The sequence below is a fragment of the Brienomyrus brachyistius genome, chromosome 13, assembly GCF_023856365.1.
Source record: "Brienomyrus brachyistius isolate T26 chromosome 13, BBRACH_0.4, whole genome shotgun sequence".
NCBI classification, from domain to species: domain Eukaryota; kingdom Metazoa; phylum Chordata; class Actinopteri; order Osteoglossiformes; family Mormyridae; genus Brienomyrus; species Brienomyrus brachyistius.
The window spans coordinates 12,357,483-12,370,254 of NC_064545.1; the positions used below are offsets into that span (position 1 = coordinate 12,357,483).

At 52.1% G+C, this 12,772-nt stretch overlaps 1 protein-coding gene across 1 annotated transcript in view; it reads right to left on the reverse strand.

Moving 5' to 3' along the window:
• ntrk3a (neurotrophic tyrosine kinase, receptor, type 3a) overlaps nucleotides 1-12,772 on the reverse strand; it is a 152,947-nt gene that overhangs the window by 89,999 nt on the left and 50,176 nt on the right. Inside the window, 1 exon segment of the mRNA XM_048973025.1 lies at nucleotides 3,077-3,145. Coding sequence (XP_048828982.1) covers nucleotides 3,077-3,145 — 69 coding nt within the window.

A 12,772-nucleotide genomic window follows, 5' to 3' on the forward strand; every position in this document is an offset into this window, starting at 1 on the left:
ATTCAGGGGAGCTTCAGAGAGACACGACAGTGATCTACAGGCGCCACGATGTTACGGTTCAATAAACAATGTTATTCACAGACAGTCGTCATGATTCTGGGTGAGGCGCGTAGAAACCAGAGATGATGCTGTCACCGGCGGGGGCAAAATGAAAATCAATTGTAATACATCTTCAATTGACTGGGCCGCTTGCAGACGTACACAGACCCACAAAAGTCTACTCACTCACGCAAACATATACATATATATATATATATATATATATATATATATATATATATATATATATATATATCTAGACCCCCGCAAGTCTACAAACTCACACAGACACATTAATTCACACATATACACACATACAAACCTATGAAAAATCATGCACACCTAGACTAACACAGAACTGAAAGACAAAGACAAACATATTTACATGACTTGCACAGTTCCATAAGTCTACACACATACGCATGCAGACAAACACGTTCCCACAGAAACACACACACACACACAGGTTTGTAAATATACCTTTGTGGGGACTCTCCATTTATTTCTATGGGGAAACTCTAATCACAACAGGATGACCTTAACCCCCACCCAGCCCTAACCGTAACCATAAGTAACCAAACAAAATACAAGACTTGAAAAATTGTCCCCAAAAAGTCAAAAAAACTATTTTTATTTCATTGGGGGGGGGGGGGACATTTAGCCCCCACATTGTAATATAACCCTAATCCACACACCCACCCACACACACACACAGTGTGTTTCCAGGGACGTCTCTACGCGTGTCAGTCTCCCTATCGATCTTCACTTGAGTGCAGTGCATTCTGCACCACAGACACCAGATTAATGACTGACACCAAACAAGTTGTTTTACTCTCTTGTTCCTTAAAAAAAGCATTTCCCTTGTACTTGCAGGTCAGACGACAGATGGGAGCCCTCTGGCAGGTCCTGGATCAGCCCTGTTGGTACCGACCCAGTGGGACATGGCCATCCAGGGCAAGGCTTGGGGGGGGGTGGGGGGCAGTATGGCTGATAAATTCAGTTTCAAATTTGTTTCACTTAAATTTGCAGGTCTATTAGCATCTATTGCATGCAGTATGAATTTTCCGGAAAGCTCTTGTCAAGCTTTCCTCACAGTGTCCCCTGTCCTCATCCCGTCCCTCCAAGGTTTTCCAGTTCCCACCATGTTCCATTAACATCAGATGGGGAGGGCTCCCTTGCACCGGGTCACGCGATTACCTCCCATCACACCTCAAGCTGTCCTCCTCGTCAAAGAAACAAGGCAATGAAAGAAATGGAAAGGCTGTGCAATGCAATTAGCTAAGGCTGCGGGGGGGGTGGGGCCTCTGCTGTCAAACACGGGGCTTTCGGGCTCATCCTGGGTGGGGGAGGGACTACAAGAATCAGCTAAAGCATGCAAATTTCACTGTGCTCAAAATATGGCTGCCACGCATTCAGGACCACAAATGCGAGTATTGGAGAGTGGCAGGTCTGTACTTTCCATAACTTACAAACAGGAGGCCGTCTCTGGGGCCTGGCTGTCCAGTCACAGGCAACAGGAAAACAGCACACACAAAAGGTGCCTGTAATACCGGCCGCAACAAAACCGCCATGCTCACGTTATCCCGGGGTCTGCAAAGTCAATTATTTCTTGAAACATTAATCGCAGCGCCCAGGAAGCGTGCTTTGTCAGACTGGATTTCCATCATAAAGGAGGACGGATGACAAGGCGCCGGGCCAGCTTTGTTCCAAAAGGTCGTGCGTTCTTATTAGTAAAGCGAGAAGGCATTCATTTCTGCCAGTTTGATCTTCCTTTATCCATTAACGTATTCCTTGGGAGCGCTGGAGGGGGCCTGTCTGTTTCATAATCACGCGTTAAACTTGGTAAGCGGGCGCTAAGGGCCGCTCTGTGCGTGACTGGCACGTCTGGCATATCACACGGAGAAATGCCACAGATTTCTGTGTCCTAACAAGCCGCTGGCTTGCTGGCACCTCCTGTTTGTGGCCTGAATTGCTGTGCTTAAGGAAATGCTGCTCATTCACCTCTGATTTCCAGGTCTCTGATTTCATAGATTTTACCACTGAATTTTTATATTTTAGGTCTGATTTCAGAGATATTAGCCCTTGCTTCTGAAATGCTCCTTCACAAAAACACTGAATCTTACGTAACCATGATAGTTGACACCACAGACTTCCCCAGGAGAAGCCGTGTAAAGATGGATGGATGGATGGATGGATGGATGGAGGGAGGGAGGGAAAAGAAGATAAGAGCCACTTACACCTGTTCTTCAGTATGTGATCCTGAAGTGAACAGAATTATAACTGAGCATGTGACTGTTTTGCTGTGGGAGGTGGGTATCAGGCTCACTTACAGCAAAGGCCAGGCTCTGGATGTGATTTTTCCCTTCTAATAGAGGAGGCCCCAGAATACAGTTATCTTTTTATCACGGATTTCCAAACGTACTTGGGAGGGCTATGCTTTATCATGCCGGTGTTAATGACCCATTAAGGATAATGGGGTCCTGTGCCCCTCCAGGACAATATGAAAGCACACATTCCCGCTCCCTTCTTGGGATGGGACAACCCTATAAAGAGGATGACTCCTCTCCAAGGAGGTGTCCTGCTTCAGAGCTTAAAATAGCATATCTGAGGGAGCTGCAGGAGCAACAAGAGATGCTCTCGCTCCTCACGCTGCCAGTGGAATGAAGGAATCTCGCCCACGGTGAGGAGACTCGTCAACCAACAGCACAACGAAGGCCTGCAGAAAGTCCCGCCCAGGAGAAAGCGGAGCTAGACTCGAATGCCATATCTGGGTGATATAAGGTGGGTCGAGGTAGGAGTTGGGATCGGGAAGCAGGTCAATCCGTCTGCATTGCAGGACCCTCCAGCCCATGTACGTTAATCTTGTAAGGAGAGTGGAGAAATTACAGGGCCTTCCCACACCAGGCTCAAGAAAAGCTTTTCATTTGACCCTCGTCAGATTACAACGAATCGCAGTTATATGTGTAAAAACAATTTTGAGACAATAAATTAAGAGGCCTTTTAAGACCCAGGAGTGCCGGGTTGGAGCCAAACTTACAGCTCGAAGATCTGGAGGTTCTGGAAGAGCTGCCAGGAAAGCGTGGTGAGTGGGTTTTTCGACAGGTTTCTGCAAAGAGAAAGAGAGGGAGAAGAAATTAAATAGTCCAGGCCTCAGCCTGACAGGAGGACAATGTGGAAACCAGCAAGAACAAGTGCGGCTGCATAGCTGCAGGGGAGTGAAAGGGAGCACAAACTCAATAAGGAAACTCTGTAATCTTCATGACAAAACAAATTTAATACAAAGACCCAAAGCCTAAGGTCTTAAAAGCTGCTAAATTTAATACAAAGACAGACCTTTAGGGTCAGAAACCAAAACAACAGCTCAAGAGTGTCCATCACTCTTAAAGCAGATGCTAATCGCAATCAGCCCCTTCCAGAAGGAGAAGTCCATCCTCAGCTGCTTCTCGTGTTTTTGCCGCATCGGGGTGAGGTAGCCTGCATGGAGACGCAGTTTAGGGTAAGCACACTGAGAGCTTGCCATCACATGTGAGTGCGTCTCTGCCAAAGAGCGCATTACGCACACGGGGTCAGGGACCTGAGCTCGCCGGGGGCCGAAACATGAAACTGGGAGGCCGACCAACAGCACTCCTTATCGACATTTACTGAATACTTCAGATCACTTAATACCGCGACACCCAGTCCTGTTAGATCCTATCAGTGTCGCCTGACAGATAATCAATGGCTTCCATTATCTTTTATTATGCTTCATTCCGCCCTGGGGATGACTGACTTCTGGTGCCTAAGACCCACCCTGCTGTCGGCCGCGGTGCCAGGCCTGACCAGCACATACGCCGCCCTGGAACCCGAGCCTCTGAGGGTGCACTTAATAGTGCTGGGCTCCTGTGCTCGGGGCTCCGATTTCAGACTTGTAGACGAGGACAGAGATTAGGCAGATTATAGCTGAGTCTGCACAGGCAGCAGATGGACCTGCCTCACCTCCTCACCTCGCCAGGATGGCTATCACCTCTCACCGCACTGCTATTATCCATCATCGGGGCTGAGTGCCATGCACCCCAGGATCGCACCAAGACAGCGGCCGCATCCCTTGAGGCTGATACCCCTTAACCAGGCTACTTCAAGCGTCATCCCCATCCCTACACAGTCACCCCTTCAGCAGCTGCTCTAACGAAGGGCCTGAGTCGTAAGCCCCTGCCTCTGACACCCCTGCCCAAACACCCCTTTAGGGCTGGCCAAGCAGCGACCCTGTTACATCACCGTCAAGCCACCGGTCCCACAAAGGCCACCAGGATCACTGCAGTGAGCTATAAGAACGTTCAAGTCACAGAGATTCACTTACAGGCCTACGGAGATCTCTGGCCTTTTTTTTGGTCCATGCTGATTGGTCCGAGTATGGCCATTCCAGACTGAGCTTTGCCATCTAGCCCTTTGTTTACGCATGAGGTGGCAATGTGGGCATGGTGGGTCTGTTTTCATGGCAACCGAGGTCTGAGGTCACGTGAGCTTTAGTCTGTCCTGTGACATGGTTGCTGGCGGACGCATCGCTGTGGAGCTACAGCAAAGGTGATAGCACAGGAGAATGTGAGTCTCGCATAAGTCTACAAACCAGGCACACAAACTCAGCAGAGTGACAGACAGCAGTGCGGCAAACGAGATGCATTCGGGGGTATCCCTACCCCAGCTGGCAGTACCAACACACAAACAGCACTTCCAGCTGTAAATTTATTCTTCCAAGCTGTCCTAGAACTAATCCCATCACATCATAGAAAGTAGATCGGAGAGACACTCTGTTCATCAAAAGAAAGAAAAAATATATATATATTTTGAAATGGAAGTTTAATTTCTATGGAAAATCTTTCGCTATAGCTATACTAATTAACTAGGATCGCCTCACACCTATTGGACCAGGGTTTGAGGCTCAACTAGGCTGTTGAGTTTGCATGTTCTCCTCCTGTGACTCAGGTTTCCGCCACAGTCCAAAAACATGCTAATTGGAGTTACCAAATTACCCATAGGTGAGTGTGTGTGTGTGTGTGTGTGTGTGTGTGTGTGTGTGAGTGAATGGTGTTTGTACAGAAAATGGATGGATGGATGAATGGATAGGTGGATGGATGAATGAATGGGTGGATGGATGAATGGATGGGAGGGTGGATCGATGGATAGGTGGCTGGATGGTTAATTGAACCCTGTAATGTCTTCTGATCTGTGTCAGATAAACTAGCCTAGTGCTGTACAGCAGCAAGTGGTGAAGCCAGTAAAAAAAACACAAAAACAAACCTTCTGGTCAAACACTGAATTCTTAACAGAAGCGTAAACCATGCTCTCCTGATGAATGAGGGAATTAAAATAACAGAGCATTACTGGAAAGTCAGCTGGAATGGCACATCAGTTATACCAGCAGGAGGTACGAGGTGGCGGGGGGTGGGTGGGGGGGGACCTGGGTGGGAGGATGAGAGGATGGCAGGATAGAGAGGGGATGGGGGGTTGGGGAGGGGATGGCGGGGCATGGGGAGATGGTGAGGGGATGGTGGGGCATGGGGAGATGGTGAGGGGATGGGGAGATGGTAGGGGATGGCGGGGGATGGGGAGATGGCAGGGGATGGCGGGGGATGGGGAGATGGTGAGGGGATGGTGGGGCATGGGGAGATGGTGAGGGGATGGGGAGATGGCAGGGGATGGCGGGGGATGGGGAGATGGTGAGGGGATGGTGGGGCATGGGGAGATGGTGAGGGGATGGTGGGGCATGGGGAGATGGTGAGGGGATGGTGGGGCATGGGGAGATGGTGAGGGGATGGGGAGATGGTGAGGGGATGGGGAGATGGCAGGGGATGGCGGGGGATGGGGAGATGGTGAGGGGATGGCGGGGCATGGGGAGATGGTGAGGGGATGGTGGGGCATGGGGAGATGGTGAGGGGATGGTGGGGCATGGGGAGATGGTGAGGGGATGGTGGGGCATGGTGAGATGGTGAGGGGATGGTGGGGCATGGGGAGATGGTGAGGGGATGGTGGGGCATGGGGAGATGGTGAGGGGATGGTGGGGCATGGGGAGATGGTGAGGGGATGGTGGGGCATGGGGAGATGGTGAGGGGATGGTGGGGGATGGGGAGATGGTGAGGGGATGGTGGGGCATGGGGAGATGGTGAGGGGATGGTGGGGCATGGGGAGATGGTGAGGGGATGGGGAGATGGTGAGGGGATGGGGAGATGGCAGGGGATGGCGGGGGATGGGGAGATGGTGAGGGGATGGTGGGGCATGGGGAGATGGTGAGGGGATGGTGGGGCATGGTGAGATGGTGAGGGGATGGTGGGGCATGGGGAGATGGTGAGGGGATGGTGGGGCATGGGGAGATGGTGAGGGGATGGTGGGGCATGGGGAGATGGTGAGGGGATGGTGGGGCATGGGGAGATGGTGAGGGGATGGTGGGGCATGGGGAGATGGTGAGGGGATGGCGGGGGATGGGGAGATGGTGAGGGGATGGTGGGGCATGGGGAGATGGTGAGGGGATGGTGGGGCATGGGGAGATGGTGAGGGGATGGGGAGATGGTGAGGGGATGGGGAGATGGCAGGGGATGGCGGGGGATGGGGAGATGGTGAGGGGATGGTGGGGCATGGGGAGATGGTGAGGGGATGGTGGGGCATGGGGAGATGGTGAGGGGATGGGGAGATGGTGAGGGGATGGGGAGATGGCAGGGGATGGCGGGGGATGGGGAGATGGTGAGGGGATGGCGGGGCATGGGGAGATGGTGAGGGGATGGTGGGGCATGGGGAGATGGTGAGGGGATGGTGGGGCATGGGGAGATGGTGAGGGGATGGTGGGGCATGGTGAGATGGTGACAGGATGGGGAGATGGCAGGGGATGGCGGGGGATGGGAATATGGTGAGGGAAGGCGAGGGGAGTGACTGGGGGGAATGGAAGGGGATATGGGGGTGGTGGGAGGATGCGGCATTGCACGGACTTGCAGGAAGTGTCCTTTCCAAAGGTCACCCGCCGCCATCGCAGCTGGGAGAAATGTCAGCTAAAATTGGGACGAGGGTAAAAGGCGAGGCAAATAAATAAACAGGAAAAAAAGGAAAGCCATCCATCAAGCAAAAGAGTGGCCTTAAGACGAGGGGGCATGCCATTAATAAACAGAGAGGAGGAGAGGCAAGCAGGTGATAATCATGGAGAGCGGGGAGGCTTGCAGACGTCGCGTCATCCCGCCTCCAGTGAACTTTCACATCGCTTAGTTCTGTGCTCACTCTTCGTTTTAGGCAAACACAGAGACGGCTCCTCACTGTCCTGATCTGGTTCTGTCATATAAGACCCGCCAGTAAAATATTTATTAGTTGTGCCATCCCAAGTCAGTCTGAAAACCTCAGACCCTGTTTACAGCTTACAAGGACACCTACAGCATGGAGCTGCGTGAGGCTTTGCGGTTATGGGTAGATCGAAATGTATAAGGAACGTCGGAAGAAGACCAGAATATAAGCTACTGCAGAAGCTTGACGGAGGCTTGCGGGTGCAGACCTCTATCTGGAAAATGGGGGATAAGGGCCTGACTCAAGTGGCCAATGGTGAAATCATTCTTTTGGCAGAGGTATCTGAACCGATAACCTTGCGATTATAGGAACGGCACCCTAACCCACTGAGCCACGCAGCGCCCCTCCATGGATAATCTGTACATGGATATTGCACTTAATATTATTTAAATATTATTACTTGGACTTCACCCCATCTGCGTAAATGCAAGTTAAAAACTAAAAGGCTGACGGCTAAAGATGCAAACCAAGCATGGAGATTTCACCCACAGCCAGTGGTACGTGGGCTCACACCAATTGGAAAGCCCCGGCCCGCCCACTTGAGCCACGCTGGTACGATCCCATCCACTTGAGCCCCGCCCACCTGGGGCCTATCCACCCAAGCCCCGCCCACCTGGCCCCGCCTGCTGATGCCAATCCCTTAACGCCAGCATGTTTGCTCGTTGACAGCTTTCCCTGAGATGCATGCTGGCACGGACACGCAGTGAGCATTTGGCACCTCCGGGGGGATCATCCTTTGTATTGGAACGCCTGAAGCACGCTAATTTGTAATGACACAGTTGGCGCAGTGGCGTCGTCTGCGCAAATCTGAGCGGCAGACAGACCGCTGTGGGCCAAAGCCAAATGATGGCTCCGGGCCCCAGTAGCCATCCGCAACAGAGCAGCACCGTCGACCCCAACGGCCCCCACACATGGGTGCATCATGAGGGCCTCGCGGAGCACAAGCCCCTCCCGCAGTCCCTCGCCTCGTCTCCTAAGGGGTAATGCTGCTCGTCAGTGAACGGCGGTAGGGGTCACTCTTCGCTAAGACTTGGAAGACTCAAACTCAGGCGTCCAAATGCATAGTCAGCGGGATCTGGATGAACAGGTCTAATCTGATCCGCAGGTCAAAACCAGCTCCACGGTGCAGCAGGGGGCAGAGTCTTTAGAGCACAGAGGCCCTGAAATAACCCTCAGACTGATCAGGGGACATGCAAGATCTGATTGGGTGTGGCTGGATGGAGTTCTGATTGGCTGCTGACAGAAAATTCACACAGGCCTCAGTTTGGTCCCCATGTCACATGTACCAGGTGGTGGCCTGGTAAGAGGTACAGACCAGCTTAAGCTTCATAAGCAGCAGCACTGTCGAATCCTTAAGCACATAACCTGGACTGGCCCGGGAAAATATTTACACAGCAAATGGATCAAACAGTAAAGCACTTTAGGAAACCATGTGACAGCGATACGCCACTATTCATTCCAAAAACAGACATTCCCAAACAAACTCATGGCATTTTTTTTCTTGAAACGTTGCACTAAGCAGATGAGAATGACACCTAACAATATTCAGGGGCCCCATAAGGAGGAAATTAGGACAATTCCAAGGCCCCCTGAATGACAAGGGCCCTAAAAACTTGGACTGGATTGGTTTGAACTGAAGGTCACCCTATATATAGCCTGGCCGCCTCCTCATTCCCCAGGGCCTAGGGGAGTAAATCAGGCCGGCAGGCCGCCTCCTCATTCCCCAGGGCCTAGGGGAGTAAATCAGGCCGGCAGGCCGCCTCCTCATTCCCCAGGGCCTAGGGGAGTAAATCAGGCCGGCAGGCCGCCTCCTCATTCCCCAGGGTCTAGGGGAGTAAATTGGGCCGGCAGGCCGCCTCCTCATTCCCCAGGGCCTAGGGGAGTAAATGAGCCCGGCAGGCCGCCTCCTCATTCCCCAGGGCCTAGGGGAGTAAATGAGCCCGGCAGGCCGCCTCCTCATTCCCCAGGGCCTAGGGGAGTAAATGAGCCCGGCATGCCGCCTCCTCATTCCCTAGGGCCTGGCGAAGTAAATCAGTCCGGCAGGCCACCTTATCACAGTGTTTGTTTATAGGTAGTGCCTCACTTTCTTCTACGGTCTTTCTCGACGTTGCTGTGTTCCCGGCACGCCTGTCAGTTACTGTTCAGGGTGCACATTACAGAGATGCTTCCTCAGAGCCTGAACAAGACATCAGAGTGTGGAAGTAAACTTGGACATTGGTCCGACTTTTATTCTAAGTGTTATATTTAAAATTTTTCTACCACAAGAGCATACACCGGCCTCCTTAGCACGTGGGAGTTCTGTATTGGGATGTCAGCACTTTCACTTGCAGGACAGAAGTCAACAGCGGTCAAGAAAATGGCAGGTCCCACCTAAATGGAGGGAACATTAGCACGAATGTGGCATGGCCTGAAAATGTGCCACTAATGGAGTGCTGGCTAGGCAGCCAAAGTCACTCAGCTGAGGCTCAGGGTGACACTTAGGGTAATGGTTAGGCTTGGTTCTCCCCATGTCGCGTAGGGTCCCTTTGGGTACTCTACTGCCCACAGTATACAAACACACAGTGTGAATTAGTGACTTTAAATTGACAGTAGTGTGTCAATGTGTGACTGTGTACATTACAATTGACTAGCACCCCATTCAGGCTGCCTTGGGTTCTGTGCTACCTGGGTTAGGCTCCAGGCCCCCTGATGGATAAAGTGGTCGAAAAGCAGATGATAAGCAGGTGGCAAAAACAAGAGGATCCACTTTAGCTGAGTAGGTAGGGCCTTTGGGATGGATGGATGGATGGATGGATGGATGGATGGATGGATGGATGCTCGCTCATTTCCGGTTCAGTTCCTGTGACAAACACTTCTTTCTTCCTCCCCAACCCAACTTCAGCCTTTCCTGCCCAAATAGTGTTAGAATTTTCATAAGAAGAACAACAAAAAGGTCCCATTATCATCCAAAATATTTGTGTCTAACTCCACACAAACGAGGGTAAAACTGAACCTGACTTCCAGGACCAGCTCGGGACATCTGAGAAATTTTAATATCAATGAGACTTGATGTCGAAGTTTTTAGTATCTTACAGCATCTAATCTAGTAATTAAATCTACACACAAAACTTCGAACATACATTTTGAATAGGAAATGGGCCTGTTCCTAGAAGCGAGTAAACGCGGGTGGTGCACCAAGCAACCAAGGTGTTTAAATGGATGATTCCCTGTGAGCAGTTAGGCAATAATGTTAGCATGTGGGCAGTACAGGGACTGCGCTTAAGCCAGCAGCAGCGTGCGGCCCGGTCCCTCTGAGACACACTGGGTGTGGCTTCCAGCCCGGCCTCTGCTCTGCACTTCGTACGATCATCTGGGTCCTGAGAACAGCAGCTCCAAAGGTGGCTGATCTCCCATCTGACAGTGTGTTTCTGTGTGTGCCTGTGTATATGGGAATGCCAAATGCGCCCCTCCTCGCCCACCCCCACCCTATCAGACTGCCTTGGGACACATGCCCCACCCCCCACCATGAAAATGCAGAGAAGGACAATGTTCCACCCAGTCCAAAACACCCCCCTCCCCCAGCCCACAGGGCAGTGCTGGGAGATGAAGGGGCAGCTGCCCGGTCTGATGTGGCCGCTCCCTGTGCTTCGCCGTCCCACGCATCCCCCCTCCCTCCAGAGAGAGGGTGCCCCTCGCTGGGTGGCCTCGCCGTGCCCCCAGGACACCGCACTGAAGGTCACCTCATGGGCAGGACACCCCCTCACCCAAACACAATGGCTCCTTGATTTCTCCTTGCATGGAAAATCTCTGGAGACAGATGGTACCGACTGCCCTTCCAGGCCGCTCCGTACCCCCCCCCCCCCCGCCTCCCACACCAGTTCCCACCCTCCCTCAAGCTCTCTCTCTCTCTCTCTGTCTCCCTCCCTCTCCCTCGCACCTTGCCTCTCCTCCTCCCCTCACTCCCTCTACCTTCTCTCTCCTGCTCTCTCTCATACCTTCCCTCTCTCTGCCTCACTCCCTACCCTTCCTCCCCAATGATGGGCATTATTTATAGGGAATTCGCATTAGCACTCCCCCACCCCCCTTCATTATTCCTACAGTCACCCCGATGTGGCTCGGAGGATAAACAATAGCGCATACCCGGCTCCGCTTGTCCGGCTCCGGAACCTGCCGCGCTCTGCTGGCTAATTGTCTCATTAACAATCCCAGCCACCGCTTCTGCTTATGGAGACAGATTTATTCTCCAGGAGCAAAAAAAAAACACCAAAAAAAAATCCATCCCCCATTTCAAGTACAATGGTCGTATGAATTTTAATACCCTGTAATGTCGCCTCTGTAGCATGACAGTGAGCTAAAAGGTCTAAAGCGAAGCAAGCCGATTGTGTCTCAATTAACAGCATGTCTGTATTCACAGAGGACTGGTCAAATGGACCTTCTGGGGACCCGCCTTACCGAGGAACACGGGCGATGCTGGGAGGCCTGGGACGTTCAGATGGCCCTTAGCTGTCTGTCCCTGGCACAGGGTTTCAAATGGGGCAGAGACTTACAGACTTACGCCATTAAAAATGGCGGAAGACGTTAGCAGAATGGGGGGGGCATAGGGTCCCGGATGTGGGCACTCGGGGTCAGCCGTTTGGATGACACCAAACACAGCTGCTGCATCTCCAGAGGGGCACATGCTGCACCCAAAGGGCGCTCAACATGCAAAATCCACACATCAAAAGGAGGCTTAAAGGGGCAACCCTTACAATTCCTGCTGCATCTCTATGGCCCAGACTGAGGGTGACAGAAATCGAAGGGCTGATGAGGGAGTCACAAGAAATGGCCAGATCAGTCATGTGACACTTTACACATTTCCTACTTTATAATATCACTGGCAAGTAAAATGGGAAATGTAGTCAGGTTTATATCCAGGCTGTAATGGCAAATTGCTTTAGGAAATCCTTCCCCCCCACTGTCCACCTGAACAACAGCAGGGAGAATGACAGTTACATCCAGGACAACCAGAGGATGGACCCGCTGTTACAAGACAGGCCAATGGGAACAAAGATTCCGTAATTTCGGTCCTGGAGAGCCAGTCTGAAACACAGTTTACAGACTTGCCTGCTCAGACACACCTTATTCGACTCACTAGCCAATTACCAGGTTTATTAGGTGTCTCTGAGCAGAGAAATCTGCAAATTGTGTGGCAGACTGGCCCTCCAGGACCGGATTTGGGGAACCCTGTCCTGTATAATGCCAAGCTCCTGTTCTGACTGTCAGAACTGCATCCTGGCTCCATCCTCCTCCCCAGCAGCCTGAAATCATGGTGAGACGGAGCACGTCGTACAGGTGGCAGCCCCGCAGCCCCGCAGCCCCGCAGCCCCACAGACCCGCAGCCTCTGCCGCTTTCTGCCGTGTGCCCTTCACTGGTTAGGGTGCTCAGTTGCCATGCGACAGGCTCCAGCGGAATCCATGT